At 46.1% G+C, this 21,913-nt stretch overlaps 1 protein-coding gene across 2 annotated transcripts in view; it reads right to left on the reverse strand.

Annotated features, from left to right (window-relative positions):
* Positions 1-21,913, reverse strand: part of MON2 (MON2 regulator of endosome-to-Golgi trafficking) — a 196,470-nt gene that overhangs the window by 22,482 nt on the left and 152,075 nt on the right. The window contains exons 28-32 of one of the 2 annotated variants that reach the window (XM_075344754.1): positions 20,993-21,010; positions 20,574-20,702; positions 10,444-10,634; positions 9,025-9,085; positions 5,515-5,638 (exon numbers count right to left, since the gene is read on the reverse strand). In XM_075344754.1, coding sequence (XP_075200869.1) covers positions 5,515-5,638; positions 9,025-9,085; positions 10,444-10,634; positions 20,574-20,702; positions 20,993-21,010 — 523 coding nt within the window. The remainder of the gene's footprint in view (positions 1-5,514; positions 5,639-9,024; positions 9,086-10,443; positions 10,635-20,573; positions 20,703-20,992; positions 21,011-21,913) is intronic. The other variant, XM_075344755.1, reaches the window with a different exon arrangement.

Consider the following 21,913-nt stretch of genomic DNA (forward strand, 5'->3'; position numbering starts at 1 on the left):
ACAGGGAAAGAGACAGACAGGGAAAGTGACAGAGATAGATAGACAGGGAAGGAGATTGAGACAGACTGAGAAAGAGAGACAGAGGCAGACAGGGAAAGAGAGACAGACAAAGAGAGACAGAGAGATATATACAGAGGGGGAGACAGACCTCTGTCTGGGAATGGGAGAGAAACAGAGAGACAGTTACTATCCCGGGAATGTTAATATATTCTCTTTTGTTAACAACAGTTATTAACCCGGGCGAAGTCGGGTAGTACAGCTAGTACCATATAAAAACAGTTGCTGCAACTCTTACCATCACAGTATGGGATTCATCACAGAACCACACAAGGAAAAACAGGCATTTTGTTTAATTGGCCCTTAATTAATACCATTCTGAACATTCATCTGGAGGTATGAAAACGCAATGCTGAGAGACGATTTTATCTCGCTGAAAGGAATGCAGGAATGGAAGGTTTCTCTGCAGACATATGTGACTTATCACAATCCAGACAGTTTATACCACTGCGCACACAGATACATAACTCACAATAAGCACATAAACATCCTCGTCTAGGTAACTGCACGAACCCCGCCAAAACACTGCAAACCTCCCGTCAGTGTCACTAATGGTTTGTGCACCACTTTAACAACGCTCATACAGCACATCAGCACATATAGCTACACATCTTTGATTTTCAGACCATGAGGAAGGGTTTTTTGTAACTAGATGTAATTTTTATTGGCAGTATTTAGGGCTTTTTGTCTATTTTTTAATAATTTGTATGCAGTGAACCAAGACGTTTAACCCTTTAAACGGGGTATTTCCATCTTCAAGATCCTATCCCAATATGTAGTAGGTGTAATATTAGGAAATACCTCCAATTAGAAATATAGTACAGCTCTCCTGATATAGCCATGTCTCTTACCTCATGTGCAGGGCATTGCAGCTTAGGTATCCATGGTTCGTTTTTGCACCCTGAGCTGACGATTTTACGGATACCATTTTGGAGTAGATACAATGTTTTGATTGCTTTTTATTGCAATGTTGCAGCAACCCACAAAAAAAATGTAATTCTGGCATTTCGTTTTTCCTCATTACGCAGTTTACCGATCAGATAAATTTATTTGATATTTTGATAAATCAGACATTTCTGAAAGCGGCGATAGCAAATAGGAGTATTTCATTTAATGTCTTAACTTTAACTGGGCATAAAAGGGGTGATATAAGCTTGTGTTTTACACACACACACTTTTTTTTTTTTCTTTACAGCATTTAATTCTCTTTAGGGGACTTGCAGCTTCAGTGATCTGATCCACTGCATTATACAGAGCAGTGCATCAGCACTGCACTGTATAAAAAAAAAAAAAAAAAATCACAATCCCCTGTTAATGCCAGCTTCACAATTCCCTATGAACGATGGCTTGCAGCTGGTGTTCATAGGAGGATTGTGATGAGAGGCACAGGGGAGTCATCAGTTGACCCTTGGCTGTCATGAAAACCCATTGGCATCTTAAGGCCCCGTCACACTAAGCAACATCGCTAGCAACATCGCTGCTAACGAACAACTTTTGTGACGTTGCTAGCGATGTTGCTGTGTGTGACATCCAGGAACAACCTGGCCTCTGCTGTGAGGTCGTTGGTTGTTGCTGAATGTCCTGGGCCATTTTTTAGTTGTTGCTGTCCCGCTGTGAAGCACAGATCGCTGTGTGTGACAGTGAGACAGCAACAACTAAATGTGCAGGCAGCAGGAGCCGGCTTCTGCGGAGGCTGGTAACCAATGTAAACATCGGGTAACCAAGAAGCCCTGTCCTTGGTTACCCGATATTTACCTTTGTTACCAGCCTCCGCCGCTCTCACTGTCAGTGCCGGCTCCTGCTCTGTGCACATGTAGCTGCAGCACACATCGGGTTAATTAACCCGATGTGTGCTGTAACTAGGAGAGCAAGGAGCCAGCGCTAAGCGGTGTGCGCTGCTCCCTGCTCTCTGCACGTGTAGCTCCGTGCGGTGGTAACCAAGGTAAATATCGGGTTGGTTACCCGATATTTACCTTAGTTACCAAGCGCAGCATCTTCCACGCGGCGCTGGGGGCTTGTCACTGGTTGCTGGTGAGCTCACCAGCAACTCGTGTAGCGACGCTCCAGCGATCCCTGTCAGGTCAGGTTGCTGGTGGGATCGCTGGAGCGTCGCAGTGTGACATCTCACCAGCAACCTCCTAGCAACTTACCAGCGATCCCTATCGTTGTTGGGATCGCTGGTAAGTTGCTTAGTGTGACGGTACCTTTATGATCAGTGACGTGCTTCCTGTGATTGCGTGTTAAATGCGGCTATCAGAGATCAGCAGTGTTATTTAACTGGTTAACAGCAGGGGGTGAATCTCCGATCCAGCCGCAGCTGTTAGGGGGCACATGACCACTCAGTTAATCAGCCTTCAAGTGGCCAGGAGAGATGCAGGTTCAAGATTTTGAGCCCACATCAAAGGCAGGGACACTACTGATGAAATACATGTAAAAAAAAATCCAGGGAAAGATCCTTACTAAATACTTTTATGCCCAAAAATGACAAATGTACAAATACTAAGGTAAAAAAAACACCTCACCAAATACCGTACTCAATGTGTGCACATGGCTTTACAAATACTGAGGTAAAAACTCACCAAATAGTATTTGTAAGCCAAATCCAGAAGTGGGTGAAAAATGCTGAATTGGTGGTGAACGTAGCCTTAAATGAATGCATACTAAAGACGGCTAAACTGTTTCTGCACCTTAAAAGATGTTGTCCAGGTTTGGCACCAATATCTGTAGTCACTATGTAACTGCAGACGTGTGAAACCTCACTGCGTGTGCAAGGCATGCTGTAAGGATTCTCTGATGCAGGCAGCGAGACCGGGAAGTCATACTACTGTAAATATGCGACATGCAAACAAACTTGTGGCCACATTCCACTAGACGTGCGCAGCCCTGCTCAATTTGCCTGCGTTGGATTGGATTGTGGCCATAAGGATGTATATTCCATACTTGCAGTCACAACCGACCATGCATGATGCAGGCACCGGAGAATCATGACAGCGTGCACTGTGAGGATTCATTTCATACAGTTACTACAGACTTTAGTGCAAAACCTGCAAACACCTTTAAAATCCAAAATACCCTTGGCTTTAATTGATGATATCTTAAGAAAAAGGCCCAGTGGAGTTCTTAGGAGGATGGGCTTCCTCCTGCTCCCCAGAATGAAGAATAAATCAAGGACCTGCCTTCAAATACGCATGGCTAGACTATTTAATTCACAGAGAAAACTACTGATAACTCATATCCTTTTCTTCATACTGCAGTTTATTTTTATTAGGCTGGGAATTCTAAAACCCTTACACATAGGCGGTAATATCGGAGATGTCACACAGTGACTCATGTAGTCACACCCTTGCCTGGAAAGCCGCTCTTGTGAAACCTACTTGTCGAATTCCCTTAGCAGCTTATTTTTTTTCATTGAGGGAACCACATCAATCTTACTTTATTTAAACAGGACCTGCCATAAAGTCTAAAGCAATATTTAGCCGTTTTTCTCTGCGCTGTGCTTGTTACACTATGTAAAAACAAAAGGCACATGAATAACGGGGCTCTCTTACCAAGCAGTAAAAACGGCTTCTTATTAGCATGTTGGCAAGCGGTCCTACTTAGGAGGTCAAGGTAAGAATGCCAGTGTCAACCCTGGCGAGCACAGAGTAAATTAAAAGCAAATATCTACGTAGAACGTTCCAACCACATCAACAAGCCAGTCTAAATATCCTCCAGCTCTCCCTTATACATACAACCCGCAGACAGGTCTCTATATTGAGTCCGGGGATGGGGAAAAAAAAAAAAAAGGTAAAGAAAGCAAAGCGTTAATAAGTATTAAAAAAAAAAAAAAAAAAAGCACTTTTTGTAATTTAATAAAGTCTACAGGTGGTATCACTGTACAAAAGATATATTTTACCTGTATCAATATGGAAGATACCAGAATGTACCGCATCTTTATGGAACTAAAGACACTTCTGAAGAAGCGTTCACATAAAGTCTACACTCACCTTTCCAGCAGTGTCCCGCCTCACGTGGGGTTGTGACGTCATGCGAGGCCTTTTCGACCAAATGAGTTAATCAACAGGAAATGAGCGCAGCGGCTGCACGCACTTCCTGTTGATTGCTCGCTTAGCCCGAAGGCGGGGGAGACAGAAGTCGGCGATAATTGGAAGCAGGTCTCGCGTGACGTCACAACCCCACATGAACCCCTAGCACGACGAGTCCTAACACCGCTGGAACAGCACCAGTACAGCAGGTGAGAATAGGTGTTATTATTTTACCTGGGGAAAACATGTGGAATCAGAAGAGGGTTATCTTAGTAGTGGACAACCCCTTTAAAGGGAACCTGTCAGGTGCAATATGCACCCAGAACCACAAACAGTTCTGGGTGCATATTGCTAGTCCCTGCCTAATCGTTCCTGTATACACTAGCATAGATAAATAGATCTTTAAAAAAAATATTTCTAAAGATCTTTTATCGTATGCTAATGAGCGAGGGGACTAGTCCCCTGGGCGTTAGTTTCCCTGGCTAGTTGGCTCCATTAGCATGTTAGTACGCCCCTGTGGGTGTGCTATTATGCTAATGAATACGCAGTGTCACAGGATGATCTCACTTACCTCTCTCCGCTGCCATCTCCGTCCGACGGGGGATTTCGGCTCAGTGTGCATGACCCCGGAGTTTGGGTCATGCGCACTATGAAGCCGGGTGTACGTGTCCTGGCTTCAAACTGAAGTAGTGCGCATGACCGAAACTCTGAGGTCATGTGCAGTTAGACGAAATCCCCCGTTTTACGGTATGGCGGCGGAGAGGTGAGTGAGATCATCATCTGATGCTGCGTATTCATTAGCATGATAGCACACCCACAGAGGCATACTAACATGTTAATGGGGCGACTTGCAAGGGAACTAATGCCCAGGGGACTAGTCCCCACGCTCATTAGCATACGATAAAAGATCTTTAGAAACATTTTTTCTAAAGATCTCTTTACCTATGCTAGTATATACAGGGGCGGTTAGGCAGGGATTAGCAATATGCACCCAGAACTGCTCGTGGTCCTGGGTGCATATTGGACCTGACAGGTTCCCTTTAAATATCATTTTAGTGATCAAAATGGGGTCTGTTCAGTTGGTACAGCTGGGAAAACACTGCAGTAGTTATGAACCAACCTTGGAGATTAGTAGATAAAACATTGGTGTTGGCACCCTCAACAAACGAGGCAAGACACAAAATGAAGACAGCAGTGTTCCCCATGTGCATCACTGCTCCATTCACACAACTCAAGTACAGCCTCCCCCCCCATGATGGGATGGGTGTTAAGGGTTTGGACTTTGCATCGATCATACATTTGAATAGGTGAGAAATGTTTGTGGGATGGCAACATTTTTTTTTTTTTTTAAGGTTTTAGGAAAATCAAACATACAGACTCCCATTATTGGAATGTAACACTCATGGAAACTGGATATCTTCAGTAAACTTACCAGTAAATGAAGATGACTGGGAGTGTATAGAGCCTTTATTAAGCATGGTCATGATTTTACCAACAAAGTCCTTAGGAATAAAGTTGGCATATGGCAGTATCTCTGAACTGATCAACTGGACAACCTAAAACAAAGAGTAAAACGATTAGGGTTACATTGCATGTGGGAAAACTCAATGCTTACGGCCACTTAAAGGGGTCCTGACAGTAAAAATGCAGCCCAATCTGCAGGCAGCATTATATGGACCAGGAGGTATTGTGGGAAAAGATTCAGTACAAGGCCGCGCTCACATCAGCGGTATTTTGCCGCAAAACCGGATCCATCATAAATGCGTTTCAGTCCCATTCATTTACAAAGGAATCACGGCAAGATGCGGTGACACGCGGTTGTGTATGACGCACGCAACCGCATGTCACCGCATCTTGACGCAATTCCATTGTAAATGAATGGAACTGAAACACATTTATGACCGTTTTTGCGGGAAAATACCGCTGATTCGAGCGCGGCCTAACTTGCACTTTATTCACTTGGCTCATTTTGGGCTTAAGCAATAGAGTTGAGCGGATTGCTAATAATCCGGGTCCGGCAGATCAGTGGCGGGTTGACAAGGAAGTCCGAGATCCGATCCGGAATCCGGGCCAATATATGTAAATGAGGAGCGGAATCCGGGACGAGAGAGAGATAAGAAAGAAAGAAAGAAAGAAAGAAAGAAAGAAAGAAAGAAAGAAAGAAAGAAAGAAAGAAAGAAAGAAAGAAAGAAAGAAAGAAACCGCGCGGATCCGGATTTTTCCAGTCCGGGTCCGCTCAACACTACTTAGCAAGCCTTCTTCATACAAGTGCGTATACAGACATAGCCGTCAGTCACTGATTAGGACCGCCCACCGGACTGCTAATCTGGCAGACAAAAAACTTCAATAAAATACACGTGATTCTAAATCTTTTTCAACAAAACTATACCTCATTCTGCTCAGCTTCTCCTGCTCTATAGCAAGATGCCTGCAGAATACATAGCAATTTTAATGTAACAGGGTGACTTTACATACCTTCTGTGCAGCACAGACTCCCAAACTGTAAAAGTATTAGTGGTATCACAGAAATATGTTCTTTATGTCTGTAAAGGACTTCTCTAGGAGCAAGAGGTCAAGTTTTTACACCTTCAAAATTTTAGGAGTCCCTAAAATTATCTGACCACTTCCAAAAGGCTGTAGGATAGGCCATCAATTGGAGGGATTAGGTGAAGTGTCAGCTCCTGTGCCTGGATATATAATGAAGGAGTCATGGCCATCCTGATAGTCAGGATTCCCACTGGTTTGACCACCCCCCCTTCCCCGGCCCCACCACCCCTCCAAATTATTTCTATAGGATTTTCAAAGCTATCTTTAACCCTTTAGCATTACAGTAAGTTTTCACCATTATGTCAAGATTGTTTTTTTTTCTTTGTTTTTTTTTTTTAAATTTTTCTATTCTTGTATTCCAGGAGCCATAACAATTTTTTTGGTGACAGTCAAATGGGAGTTTGCGTTTTTTTTTTTTTGGCATGAATTTCTCAATGGTATAATTTTGGTGTTGATCGCAAATTTTTACTAACTCTTTATGGGAAAGAATATAAACAAAACAATAATCATGCTACGGTTTTTGGGCGTTTTAACGTTTATGCTATTAGTAGTGAGGCACAAAGTGTTAACTTTATTTATGGGTCAGTATGTATATGGCAACATTATTTTTTAATTACTTTTGTACAATTAATACACTATTTGAAAAAAATAATTGTTTTGCGAGTTGTCATATTCAGAGAGCCACAATTTATGCTCGGCGATGCTGCATAATATTATTATTATTATTATTATTAATAATAATAGCAAATACCTCCAATTAGAAATGTATTGTTCTCCTGATATAACCATGTCTCTTACCTCGTGTGCAGGGCATTGCAGCTTAGGTAGCCATTGTTACATCCACTCATAGTGACAGTTGCTGTGGTCATAACTATGGATACCTAAGCTGCAATGCCCTGCACATGAGGTAAGAGACATGGTTATATCAGGAGAACTATAATATTAGCAAATATTTCCAATTAGAAGTATAGTATAGCTCTCCTGATATAACCATGTCTATTATTTCATGTGCAGACCATTACTGCTTAGGTATCTATGGTTATGACCACAGTAACTAAGTCACTATATGAGTGGTCGTAACCATAGATACCTAAGCTGTAATATCCTGCACATGAGGTAATAGACATGGCTATAACAGGTGAACTGTACTACATTTCTAATTGGAGGTATGCATTTTTTTCAGTACAAAAAAAAGCTGCTTTTTTGTGCTTCTTTACATTCTTTCATGCTTTTTTAATGCTTCTTATGTATTGAGATAGGGGAAAAAAAAACAGCAAAAAAGCAGAAACAATTGACATATCGCTTCTTTTTTTAGCAACAAAAAAGCAAGGAATACAGAAGAACTGTGGGCACAGCACGTCACGATTCTCAGACTTTGCTTGAATGCATTTTCCTTGCCTTTTTTTAGGTTAAAAAAAAAGCAAAAAAAAAGTCCTGTGGGTACAAGGCCTAAGAGAATCGTGACGTGTTGTGCCCACAGTGCTTTTTTCCTTGCTTTTTGGTTGCTGAAAAAAGAAGCGACATGTCAATTGTTTCTGCTTTTTTTCATCTCAATACATAAGACGGGTGGAAAAGACGGGTGGAAAAGACGGGTGGAAAAGACGGGTGGAAAAGACGGGTGGAAAAGACGGGTGGAAAAGACGGGTGGAAAAGACGGGTGGAAAAGACGGGTGGAAAAGACGGGTGGAAAAGACGGGTGGAAAACAAGGGTGGAAAACAAGGGTGGAAAACAAGGGTGGAAAACAAGGGTGGAAAACAAGGGTGGAAAACAAGGGTGGAAAACAAGGGTGGAAAAAAAAACATGAAAAGAAGCATAAAAAAGCATGAAAGCATGAAAAGAAGAAAAAAGCATGAAGAAAAAAAAAGCATGAAAAGCAGCATGAAAAGAAGCATAAAAAAGCATGAAAAGAAACAAGAAAAAAAAAGCATGAAAGCATGAAAAGCATGAAAAGAAGAAAAAAGCATAAATGAAAAAGCATGAAAAGAAGCACAAAAAAGCAGCTTTTTTTGTGCTGGAAAAAAAAAAAAAAAAAAAGCACTGTGGCACCTACTACATAATGGGATAGGATCTTGGAAATGGGAATAACCCTTTAAGAAATAAGCAGAAAATTATCATCAAGCACAACTATACGGAGAATGCGCAGTCTGCCTTGCAGTGTCGTTAGATAAACCTTTTACAGAATATGGTCAGCTATTCAGATACTTGATCAGGTGAATAAGAAATCTGCTATGGTCCAGCACTATATAGTTATTGCACGCGGCAGCTTAGTATATTTGCCCACGAGGTTTTGGATGAGCTTGCTTGAGTTACCAGCAGGAGAATATTGGCATTTTCCCTTCCCCTCCTCACACAGATGGCATTACAAAGAGCGCTCTCTCTTCTTGCTCCACTCACCTCTACATCAATACTCTCGTTTCTTTGAAACTCTTCAATTGAAAGATTATCTGGAGGTGAGCTAGAAAAAGAAAACAGGGGGAAAACAGTATTACTCTAGCGGCGGTTCCAGGAAAGAAAGTGATGCTTTGTGTGGAATAACATTTCAAAGTTATGCATACATAGAAGATCCCAATCCAAGCCTTTGTGTGGCCATCATTTCACATGCCCTGGTTTACCCCTCTTACCATAAACCCTAATAATATACTTCCTAGTCCCCCCAATAAAAGGCCCGTACTGGAGTATTTCAGAAAGCAGAACAACATAGAAAGCTGCAGGTTACATAACATTTTCCAGATCCACTATTTTATGCTTTTCTAGACAGGATTCATAATTCGTAAAGAAGTATGGAAAACGCTGTGACATTTAGGAATAATGTAATACATGTGGAGATAAACACATCTGCTAAGCACAAAACACTGAGGAATTATACACATGTGGTATACTGAAAATGCATCGTCCGTGCATCTTCACCAGCTGTATGCAAAATGCTGACCGGTCAATAATGTCAAGAGCGATCGAACAGCATTAAAAGGAAATTAACACCAGGTTTCTCTCGACTGAGAGCAGTATAGATTAGAGAACCCGATTCCATCGATGTGTCACTTACTGAGTTGTTTGCTGTCATTTTGATAAAATCAATGTTTTCTCTGCTGCACCTCCAAAGCAAAGCTGTACTTTAAAGGAAATAATAATAATAGCTTTTACAGGAAACAGTTATGTAAAAAAAAAAAAAAAAAGTATTAATCTACGGGTATGGAGTTAAGCTGCAGGTTAATAGCGTTCCGATGCTGTGTGGCTGCCACACTATAGTCCCATTTCCAGGATAAGATAAGAAATTTTTATATCTCCCAGCAGCCTTGGGCTTTCAGTCATAGAGGAGAGGCCGGAGCAGCTTCAGTCACACACCGTGCATAGTGAGTGGTGATTGGAACCACGACCAGCACTAACTGACAGCCGGCTCTGTACTGATACTGTTGAGTCCATTATCAGTCCGTGCCGGGAGGTGCAGTTACAGCTGTCGTTCACAATGTACTAAGCAATGACTAAAACTGCACTGGCCTCTCCTCCATGAGTGAAAGCCCGAGGCTATTGGGAGGAATAAACTTAATTTCCTCCCAGCAGCGGTGCTATAGTGCGGCAGCCACACGGTGTCTGGGCGCTATTAACCTGCAGGTTAATAGTGGCTTTTTTTTTTTTACATGATGGGTTCCCTTTAAAACTTTTTAAATGCACTAATGTTATATCCGTGTAAATGTGTAATAATGACCCATTGAATAATGGAAGCAATAAAACAAATCTATAGCACAAAGCTACATTGTAATAATACCCTACAATAAGTGATTGCATTTGTAAAGTAAACACCTATAATGGCTTTACCTTTTTGTAAATAAAAAGTCTTCAAAAGTATTCGCCAGTTCTGGCCACATGCTCTCAAACTTTCCAGAAGACGCATGTTGTCGTGCAACTGGTAACCCAACCGAGAGCACCTTCAAGAGGGAGGATACTGCCAATTTCCAGGTGCTTTCTGACGGGCAAGCATACTTTAGGCTCAGTGGCATCCTTAGAGTCTGACAAGAAGAGAGAACATAGTGTATTTACGGTAATGAATAGGTAGAGCAATGAGCAATGTAACCAAAAGGAGTTTTCTTCCACTTATGCAACGTTAATATTACATAGCCTGTGAAAAGACTGTGCTTGGGAGCAGTTTATCTGCTGTTTTAGAAGAGTGAGATAAGGCAGTTGTGTTTACTGACCCCTGGTGGTTATAAGAGTTCTCACAGCTACTGAATGGCCTCTTCTTATAAAGGGAACCTGTCTCCATACAGAAGCAGGCCATTCTGTACGATCCGCCATCTTGTGACCCCAGCTATTGACCAGAAGTTACAGGGAAAGGTCACAAGCTCTCAATATTAGTCTGACAGCCTCGTTCTGGCTCTCATAAACCTCTGGCTCATCCATCAAAGATTGATGTGATCCGGCTACTCACAACAAGCAGAAGACAACTGGAGCTGTGCTGCTGATAGACGACAACAGTGACTGGGGGAGTGCACTGTCACTGTGCATTGAAAGCAATATTGCATATAACAAGGGAGCTCATAGGCTGCTTTCACACATCAGTTTTTTGCCATCAGGCACAATCTGGCAAAAACATGAAAAAACGGATCCGCCGTCTGTTGCCGCCGGATGCGCTTTTTCCCTTAAAGACTTTCATTAGCGCCGGATTGTGACGGATGGCCTTGCGTTTCATCCGGTTTTTGCCGGATCCGGCAAAATTTACTTGTCTGGCGGCCGGATGCAACGTTGAAGTGAACGTTTTTGTGTCCGGCAAAAAAACAAAAACAGATTGCGACGGATCCGGCGTCGTACAGCGTATTTTATAATAGAAGCCTATAGACGCCGGATCCGGCGTGACGCGGCAAAAAAACGGATCCGGCTGCCGGATCCGTTTTTTTGAACTGAGTATACTCAATATCACACCGGATCCGTCAAAAAACTAAAAGGAACTGATTAAAGGAACTGATCAGTTTTTTCGCCAGATCGTGCCTGATGCCAAAAAAGAGAATTTTGTTTACTTACCGTAAATTCTTTTTCTTATAGTTCCGACATGGGAGACCCAGACCATGGGTGTATAGCTTCTGCCTCTGGAGGACACACAAAGTACTACACTAAAAAGTGTAGCTCCTCCCTCCGAGCATATACACCCCCTGGATGACCACATCTAGCCAGTTTAGTGCAAAAGCTGAAGGAGGACATCCACCCACAAGTAGAGATAGAGTAAAACCCGGAATAACCGGAACCTCTGTCTACAACAACAGCCGGTGAAAACACACGGAACAAGAACTGCCAACAGGCAACAGGGAGGGTGCTGGGTCTCCCATGTCGGAACTATAAGAAAAAGAATTTACGGTAAGTAAACAAAATTCTCTTTTTCTTCATCGTTCCTTATGGGAGACCCAGACCATGGGACGTCTCAAAGCAGTCCATGGGTGGGAAATAAATAGAAACTGAGAAGTAGGCAAAACCTAACTTCGCAAATGGGCGACAGCCGCCTGAAGGATGCGTCTGCCCAAGCTCGCATCTGCCGAAGCATGAGCATGCACTTGGTAGTGCTTCGAAAAGGTGTGCAGACTAGACCAAGTGGCAGCCTGACAGACCTGCTGAGCCGTAGCCTGGTGCCTGAAAGCCCAAGAGGCACCGACAGCTCTGGTCGAGTGCGCCCTAATCCCCGGCGGGGGGGGGGCACCTGAGAACATTGGTAGGCATCGGATATGGCCGACCTAATCCAACGAGCCAGGGTCGGTTTAGAAGCCGAGAGACCCTTGCGCTGACCTGTGGTCAGCACAAAAAGAGAGGTGCACCGCCTAAGGGCAGCGGTGCGTGACACATAGATCCGGAGCGCCCGCACCAGATCTAAAGTATGCAACGCTTTCTCAAAGCGATGCACAGGGGCCGGACAAAGGGAAGGCAATGAAATGTCCTGGTTAAGGTGGAAAGGAGACACCACCTTAGGGAGAAAGTCCGGAGTCGGACGGAGAACCACCTTGTCTTGGTGAAAAACCAAAAAGGGTGACTCCGAAGAGAGCGCAGCCAAATCAGAGACTCTCCTGAGAGAAGTTATGGCCACCAGAAAGACCACTTTCTGTGAAAGACGAAACAAAGAAACCTCCCTAAGAGGCTCAAAGGGGGGTTTCTATAAGGCCGTGAGGACCAGGTTAAGGTCCCAGGGATCCAGAGGCCGCCGGTAAGGCGGAATGATGTGAGATGCACCCTGCATGAAGGTGCGCACCTGGGCCAGTCGGGCGATACGCCGCTGGAACAACACTGACAGAGCCGAGACCTGTCCCTTGAGGGAACTGAGGGATAGTCCTAGCTGCAGACCGGACTGTAGAAAGGACAGGATGGTCGGCAAGGAAAACGGCCAAGGAGCATGGCCGGAAGAGCGACACCAGGACAGGAAAATTCTCCAAGTCCTGTGGTAAATCCTGGCCGAGGAAGACTTCCGAGCCTGAGTCATAGTGGAGATGACCTCGGAAGGAATGCCTGAAGTCGTCAAGATCCAGGACTCAAGAGCCACGCCGTCAATCTGAGAGCCGCAGAATTCTGGCGGAAAAACGGACCTTGTGAGAGAAGGTCTGGGCGGTCCGGGAGATGCCACGGCACCTCTACGGACAGACGGAGCAGGTCTGGGTACCAAGCTCGCCTGGGCCAGTCTGGAGCAATGATTATGACCCGACAGCCCTCCATTCTGATCTTGCGCAGGACTCTGGGCAAGAGAGCTAGAGGGGGAAACACGTAGGCCAGACGGAACTGGGACCAATCTTGAACCAGCGCGTCCGCTGCGAAGGCCTGAGGATCGTGGGAGCGAGCCACGTAAACCGGGACCTTGTTGTTGTGCCGGGATGCCATTAGATCCACTACCGGAGTGCCCCACTTGCGGCAGATTGACCGGAACACTGCCGGATGCAGGGCCCACTCGCCGCTGTCCACGGTTTGACGGCTGAGATAATCTGCCTCCCAGTTTTCTACGCATGGGATGTGGACTGCGGATATGGTGGACTTGGGAGTCCTCCGTCCACTGACAGTGTCCCTGCTGAGGGCATAACTTACTCCACCCACCATTAGCCCTATTGGAGCGCAGGATTGAGTTCCAACATCAGCGTCATAGGAGGGGAGGAGACTCCCCATGTAAGTCATGTGACGCCGGAATGGAGTACTATGGGAAGTGTACCAACGAGTCACTTCCGGTCGGCGAAAAAACGTCCGGTCTGGAAGGGGGCGTGTTTACTCTATCTTGAGGCTATCTGGAGCGCAAATGTGCGCTCCAACACCAGTCACGGGACAAATCATGTGATGATTTAGCAGGGCATTATGGGACGCACGCCGATACGTCACTTCCGGTCGGCGATTGCGTCCTGTGATGGGAGGGGGAGTTACCCAGCAAATTCTCCCCTTATTAACCGGGAGTCAAGATCAAACGGGCAGTCTGGACGATGGCCACGATCTGACCACACTACATCTACCCTGGAGGAATCGGCTGTGAGCTCCCAGCGTCATAGAGTAGCAGATACTCGGGACTGACAGTCCTTGCTGGTGGAGCTCACTACCCGGTAGGTAAACTTTTCTATATCAATGAGACCCTGCTAGAGAATTTTTAGTCTGCTTAATCTTAAGGGACATCAGTCTGCTAGCCCCTGAGTATACACTTATTCAGCATATCGCTCCTTTTAAATAAGAATAACTGTTAAGAAGGATGGAATATACTGTATATAGATATATACCTTTTGTTACAGGGAATACAAGTGATCCAATTGTATAAGGGTCTGTCTGTTAAATTCGTAGGACAGGGAGCTATTTCCTCCTCCTCTGCATATGGTTTTCCTCACAGGTAACATCTACACTAGCCCGTTTTACATGCGAACTGGTTTTTAGATGTATGGCGCATTTACCTGGAACACGCAATATGAAAATGCCTTTATGCCTTCCTTTACAGGGATTGACTGTGGCCAGACATTATCCAGGTCAATGAGGGGATGCACAGACACATTAGTATAACTGCAGATTTGTTCCGTGTATGTTGCTTGACTCCCTTGACAGGTAATTAAACCAGTATTTTGGAGAATGTAGACCTCTCAAATTGACATAGAGACTGCATCAATATATATTTTTATTACAGGACTCTCAGCCTCGACTGCTGGTTTTTTGAATGGACATAAGCTTGTCCATGTAGACAAACCCAAAACCACCGCTACATGTTAAGAGGCTTGATGACATCTTAGCGCAGGTAGTACGTACATGCCTTAATGCTGAGGGAACGTACATAAATAGAGAATGTAGTCTTATCGCTATGCCTTTCACCTACAGGGACTAATCAATAGTGACGGAGAGGTCTATCAAGCCTTCCCCTAACGAAGCCATACATCAGATAAGGACTAATTTTTATCGATTGGCTGAAAAATCAAGAATAGTTCCCTGTGTGAGTGACAAAATGGCTCCTATATAATAACAGTATAGTCATATATGCATCATGGTCATTATTATTCTCTCTATATTTCAGGTGTGATAATTTATGAAGTGAATCAGAATTGGTCCCCTGAGGATCCCCCACATTGCGTTAGGGGGGGAGAAACGCGTCGGGAGAGTCTAAGGGGGTCCATTAGTTAAGTGGGCCTCTTGACTCCTACCTAACAGATATATTCATACTAGAGGAACCTTGAAAACTAATGCATGATTTATGTTGCTTTAATTGTGGTTCTGTCCTGCACTATATGTTATCACTCTGGTGATGGTCACCCCAGCCTAAGCTGCTAGGAGAGTGAGGGTGAGCTTATTATAGGTACAGAGGTCGAGGACCCCGGGAGGATGAACAGGGGTGAATAGCTAGGATATATGTGACTTAGCATCACCTTGATATCAACCTCTGAACCATGTTTTTCCCTCACAAACCATTTGTCGCGAGCTGAATCCTGGCGTGGGTTGAACACTGTTTGGCACATGCACATCTGTCCTTATCCTGTATGTGATTTTAGAGTAGAAAGAGAGAACATCCCAAGTGTTTTGATTTTAGTAATATTTAATAAAGTATATTTTTATAAGAGGAGTTGAATCAGGTGGTTTTTTTGGGGAAACACGTAGGCCAGACGGAACTGGGACCAATCCTGAACCAGCGCGTCCGCCGCCAAGGCCTGAGGATCGTGGGAGCGAGCCACGTAAATCGGGACCTTGTTGTTGTGCCGGGATGCCATTAGATCCACTTCCGGAGTGCCCCACTTGCGGCAGATTGACCGGAACACTGCCGGATGCAGGGCCCACTCGCCGCTGTCCACGGTTTGACGGCTGAGATAATCTGCCTCCCAGTTTTCTACGCCTGGGATGTGGACTGCGGATATGGTGGACTTGGGAGTCCTCCGTCCACTGAAGGATACGTTGAACTTCCAACATTGCCAGGCGGCTGCGTGTCCCGCCTTGGTGATTGATGTAGGCAACTGCTGTCGCGTTGTCTGACTGGACTCGAATGTGCTTGCCCGCCAACAGGTGGTGAAAGGCTACGAGAGCTAGGAGCACAGCTCTGATTTCCAGCACATTGATCGAGAGGGCTGATTCGGACGGAGTCCAAGTGCCCTGTGCTCGGTGGTGGAGAAACACTGCTCCCCAGCCGGATAGACTGGCGTCCGTGGTGAGAATCACCCAGGACGGGGCCAGAAAGGAGCGTCCCTGGGACAGAGAGAGGGGCCGAAGCCACCACTGAAGAGAGCTCCTGGTCTGTGGCGACAGAGCCACTAGCCTGTGCAAGGAAGAGGTCCGCTTGTCCCAACAGCGGAGGATGTCCAGCTGCAGGGGACGCAGATGGAACTGGGCAAAGGGAACCGCTTCCATTGACGCCACCATCTGACCCAGCACCTGCATGAGGTGCCTGATGGAATGACGGCGGGGCCTCAGCAGAGAGCGTACCGCCAGATGAAGGGACTGCTGTTTGACTAAGGGCAGCTTCACAAGTGCCGGCAGAGTCTCGAATTGCATCCCTAGGTACGTAAGTTCCTGGGTCGGGGTCAGAGTGGACTTGGGCAGATTGACAAGCCACCCGAATTGAACAAGCGTGGCGAGAGTGAGCGAGACACTCCGCTGACAGTCTGCACTGGATGAAGCCTTGACTAGAAGGTCGTCCAGGTAAGGAATCACTGCCAACCCCTGGGAGGTGCAGAACCGCAACCACTGCTGCCATGACCTTGGTGAATACACGAGGGGCCGTGGCTAACTTGAAGGGGAGAGCCACGAATTGGAAATGTTCCTCTCCGATTGCAAAACGTAGCCAACGCTGGTGTGAAACTGCAATTGGCACATGCAGATAGGCATCTCTGATGTCGATGGATGCTAGAAAATCTCCCTGGGTCATTGAGGCAATGACCGATCGCAGAGATTCCATGCGAAAGTGCCGCACCTGAACATGCTTGTTGAGAAGCTTGAGATCCAGGATGGGCTGGAAGGAACCGTCCTTCTTGGGGACTAGGAAGAGGTTTGAGTAGAAACCTCTGAACCGTTCCCGGGCGGGAACCGGTACAATTACTCCGTTGGCCTGCAGGAAAGCCACGGCCTGAGAGAAGGCGGCGGCTTTGGAGCAGGGGGGAGTGGACAGAAAAAATCTGTTTGGCGGGCTGGAAGAAAATTCTATCCTGTAGCCGTGGGAGAGGATATCCCGCACCCACTGATCGGAGACGTGTTGGAACCACACGTCGCCAAAGTGGGAGAGCCTGCCACCAACCAAGGACGTTGCTGGCGCAGCCAGATAGTCAAGAGGAGGCTGCCTTAATGGCAGCGGCTCCTCCGCTCTTCTGAGGACGCGGCTTCGTGCGCCAGCTGGGTTTTCGATCCTTGGCTGAGTTAGTGGACGAGGCTGAGGGCTTAGAGGATGACCAGTTAGAGGAACGAAAGGAACGAAACCTCGACTGGTTCCTGCCCTGGACAGGTTTCCTGGTTTTAGTTTGTGGCAAGGAAGTACTCTTCCTGCCAGTAGCTTCCTTAATAATTTCATCCAGTTGTTCACCGAAAAGCCGGGACCCAGCAAAGGGGAGCCCAGCAAGGTACTTCTAAGAAGAAGCGTCTGCTTTCCACTCTCGAAGCCACAAGATCCTGCGGATCGCGAGGGAATTAGCGGAAGCCACCGCCATGCGGTGAGAAGCCTCCAGAATGGCAGACATGGCATAGGATGAAAAAGCCGAAGCCTGGGAAGTTAAGGCAACCATTTCGGGCATAGAGTCCCTGGTGAGGGAATGCATCTCCTCCAGAGAAGCAGAGACGGCCTTAAGAGCCCACACCGCTGCAAAAGACGGGGAGAACGAGGCCCCTGCCGCCTCATATACAGATTTGGCCAGAAGGTCAACCTGGCGGTCAGTGGGATCCTTAAGTGAGGTGCCATCGGCCACAGATACAACTGTCCGGGCTGAGATTCTAGACACCGGAGGATCTACCTTTGGTGAATGAGCCCACTCCTTGACCACCTCTGGTGGAAAGGGAAAACGTTCATCAGAACTACGCTTTGGGAAGCGTTTGTCAGGACAGGCCCTGGGCTTGGTCACAGTGGCCTGAAAACTGGAGTGGTTAAAAAACATACTCCTTGCTCTCTTAGGTGAGGTAAACTGGTGTTTTTCTACCAGAGAGGCTTGTTCCTCTGACACTGGTGGATTGAGGTCCAGTACGGAATTAATGGACGCAATCAAGTCACTAACATCCGCATCCCCTTCAGATAAATCAATGGGGTACATAGAGGTAGCGTCCGAGCCCACAGTAAAGGCATCCTCCTCGCCCTGCACTTCAGCTCGTGAATCAGAGCCGTGGGACGAGGAAGGAGAAGAGTCCCTGCGTCTCCGTTTAGGAGGACGGGGTCTGGGAACAGATGAAAAATCCTCTGTGAGCTCTGCAGAGCGAGTCGGAGCAGCAGAGGCGCCCTGAGAAGGGGGCTGATGCATGGTCAGCAGAGTCCGGGACAGCTGTCGGCAAAGGACTGGGAGATAGCTTTAGAAAACGATGCTACCCAAGCCGGGGGTTCAGCCACCGGGGCCGGAGCAGCCGGAGGGACCCCTGGGGAGACTCCAGGCTGAGGCACCACCATGTTAGAGCAGGCATCACAATGTGGATATGTGCTCGGTTCAGGCAGTATGAGGTGACATGCAGTGCATATAGAGTAAAGCCTTGCAGCCTTGCTCCTAGTGAGAGACATGCTGCTGAGGTGGAGGCTCTGCAGTAAAGAACACACTCCTTCAGAATGACCCCCAGAGAGTGTATAATAAAGCCCACAACCATAGGTTGTGGCTTACCAGACCGTTTTATGTGCCCTCCGGATTCCACAGCTTGGACCCCCAGACATATGCAGAGCTGCAGCAGCCAGCGCCGATCAGTGTGTAAACGCTGATAAAATGGTGCCGGAGTGAGGAGGGGGGGCGGGGTTTAGTTTAAGAGCGGGAACCGGAGGGCCAAGGGGATATACAGGGGAGGGAAACATCTCCTCAGAGAGGAGTGTCCTCCCCTGAGCTGAACGGCCGGTGGGCGGCGCCGCACTGTCCCCCTGCATGACTGACATGCAGGGGCAGTGAAAACGAAACTAGGCCGCAGCCGAAGCCGGGGCCTAAATTTTCTCATGCGGCCGACGAGCAGGCACCCTCGGCGCGGTCCTCAGGAGAAAACCAGAGAACCGGCCGGAAATCACAGCACAGTGACATAACACACTCTCCCCACAATAAATGCACAAGGGACCCTTCAATAATGTCTCAATACTTAGCTTATGAGACGCAGGGCCAGGTCCCTGAGGGGTGAGCGCTCCGTCCGGCAGGGTCCTGAAAGGGCTGCGGTTGGAGACCGGTCTCCTGCAAAGCAGAGAGAACCGTGATGGCTCCCACTTCAAGACAGAGCCCGAGGGATGGTGAAGGAGCGCGGCATGTAAGGCTCCAGCCTTGTAAATCAACCTTAACAGCACCGCCGACACAGTGGGGTGAGAAGGGACATGCCGGGAGTCCAGCTTGGACCCGCTTTTCTTCCAACTCTTTGAAATCAAAAATCCGATGAGAATGCATGTGTGTGTGACCTCCTGAACACAAAGCATTGAACTGGCTAGATGTGGTCATCCAGGGGGTGTATATGCTCGGAGGGAGGAGCTACACTTTTTAGTGTAGTACTTTGTGTGTCCTCCGGAGGCAGAAGCTATACACCCATGGTCTGGGTCTCCCATAAGGAACGATGAAGAAAAACTGATGCGTGAAAGCAGCCATACTGAACATGTATCAGAATTCTCAAACGACGTATACTCAGTAGCGTCGGGACTAACCTAGCCCCTGCCACAGATGTCACTGATGACGCATAGTTTCAGGGTGGGGACAAAAGTGGTTATATAGCGCTGTGAAAGCACGATAGTGAGCAAAGTATATCAGAAAAGAGATTAGATTATTACATTAAATAGACAGACTTTTAGGAAATGTTGGTTTCGGACCACCCCTACGCTATGTCCTTTATTGAGGAAAAGATTTTTCCATAAGAACAATAGAATATCACATATATTTGCTGGCTAGTGGATAGCTAACCACTGGGATTCCTACCTATAACTAAAATTAAAAGAGTCTGTGTGTATTTGATATTTGATGACCTAGCCACAGATTATTATCAGATTAGTGGGGTCCAACACCCAATTCACCCACCAATCAGCCGTTTCCTGCTCCAGCGGCAGATGGATGTAGAAACCTAGAATGGAGCGGCATTCAGCATCTTCACTGTGACTGTGGTGGCCATTGCTGGCTATGGCAGCACAGCACAGCTGTTCTTACAAAATGAAGCTGTACTGTACCCAGCACCAGCCGCTACACTCCTAATGGAGCAGCATCTCTGTTCAAAGTGTTTACCCCCACCACCGACTAAAGCAAAAAAACAGCTGATCGGAAGCCCTATCATGTAGATAGGTCATCAGAAGTTTATGCCTGGACAACCGCTTTAAAGAGCCGATTTCCCCCAAACAAAATCATACGTACCCGAATAATATTTTGGAGAACCTTTTCATTCACTACAGCTTTATGACATGCTGTTTTCTGGTACAAGTCCACCATGACTTCCAAGGATTTTTCAGCAAATGGTACATAATTTAAGGCGACCCACTCTGCCTGGAATAAAAAAAACACCATCCATGAGATTTCAAGACTACAGTCAAGAAAACTGGAGCGATAGGAAGTAGGCATTGTCTGCATGCTCGCTGATCTGACCATCCGAAACATTAGAAAGGAAAGCAGAAACTAGCACTTTGCATTAGCAAAGAAAGTAAGACAGCTCTCCATACACGGAAACACTACTGCCAGCCTGCCAGTGTACAGTAGGAGGAATTCATGATTGTTACTAGTTTCATTAATCATTTGTTTTGTCAGGACAGGGCAATTTTTAAGGAAATGTCACTCACCGGTGCAAAAAGTTGGATCTATTGTGATTCCATTTTGTTGCAGAATAAACAGAACGAGAGAAGTTAATTCAGATAGATTTAGACACATACATGTTAATTTTAGATGAGAGAATGATGCAAACGTAATAATGGTGCTTCATTAACATAGTGTCAATTATTGTCTATTTTTTGCCAAAAAATTAACTGTAGCGACTTGAATTAACAGAGTCAACCAAAGGGCGCAACAGGATTTTCCATTTCACCTAGTCACATATATTAAAAAGGGATTTTGTCAGGCGCCTTCGGGTCACCAAACTAATGATATTGTTGGCTAGGGTAGGAAGAGAGACGTCAAAGCCTTCCTAGACGCAACAGGATTTAACATCACTGAAAAAGTCAACGTTAAACCTCGATGTGTATGAGGGTGCAAGTAGACCAAGGACAGGATGATTCCTGGCTAGGGCACTGATCTTCTGATTGATTTCCACCCTACACCTGTGCCCTTTTCCAAAGTCATCGTAGGGCAGAAGTGGTATTGGTCAACCACATGGGGGGGAAAGGGGACCACTAGCCAGGAATCGTCAAACCCTAAATAGCACTTTTATCCTAACTTACATAAAGATCCAAAGTTGACTCTCTCGGTGATGGAAAACCGATTGACTAGAACGTGTCCTTTACTATCCCACCCAGCAATACTTGGCCTTAAAAGCTTCATATATGTTCCCTTCTTCAATGAGTTTTGTCCACTAAAATCCCTTCCAGTGTGACTCTTTGTGCCGGTCATATAGGTCGAGGAGGTCTAATCAGTAGTACCAATTCAAATGAGTCCTCTAACAAGCCGGACAATGATAACCTGGATTTTACACAATGGGCAACTAGTCCAATACAGATAATATTATCCCAACGTCAGCAGCCGGCAAAATGCAGGAGGCCATGGCCTAA

This window comes from Anomaloglossus baeobatrachus, chromosome 4, assembly GCF_048569485.1.
Source record: "Anomaloglossus baeobatrachus isolate aAnoBae1 chromosome 4, aAnoBae1.hap1, whole genome shotgun sequence".
NCBI classification, from domain to species: domain Eukaryota; kingdom Metazoa; phylum Chordata; class Amphibia; order Anura; family Aromobatidae; genus Anomaloglossus; species Anomaloglossus baeobatrachus.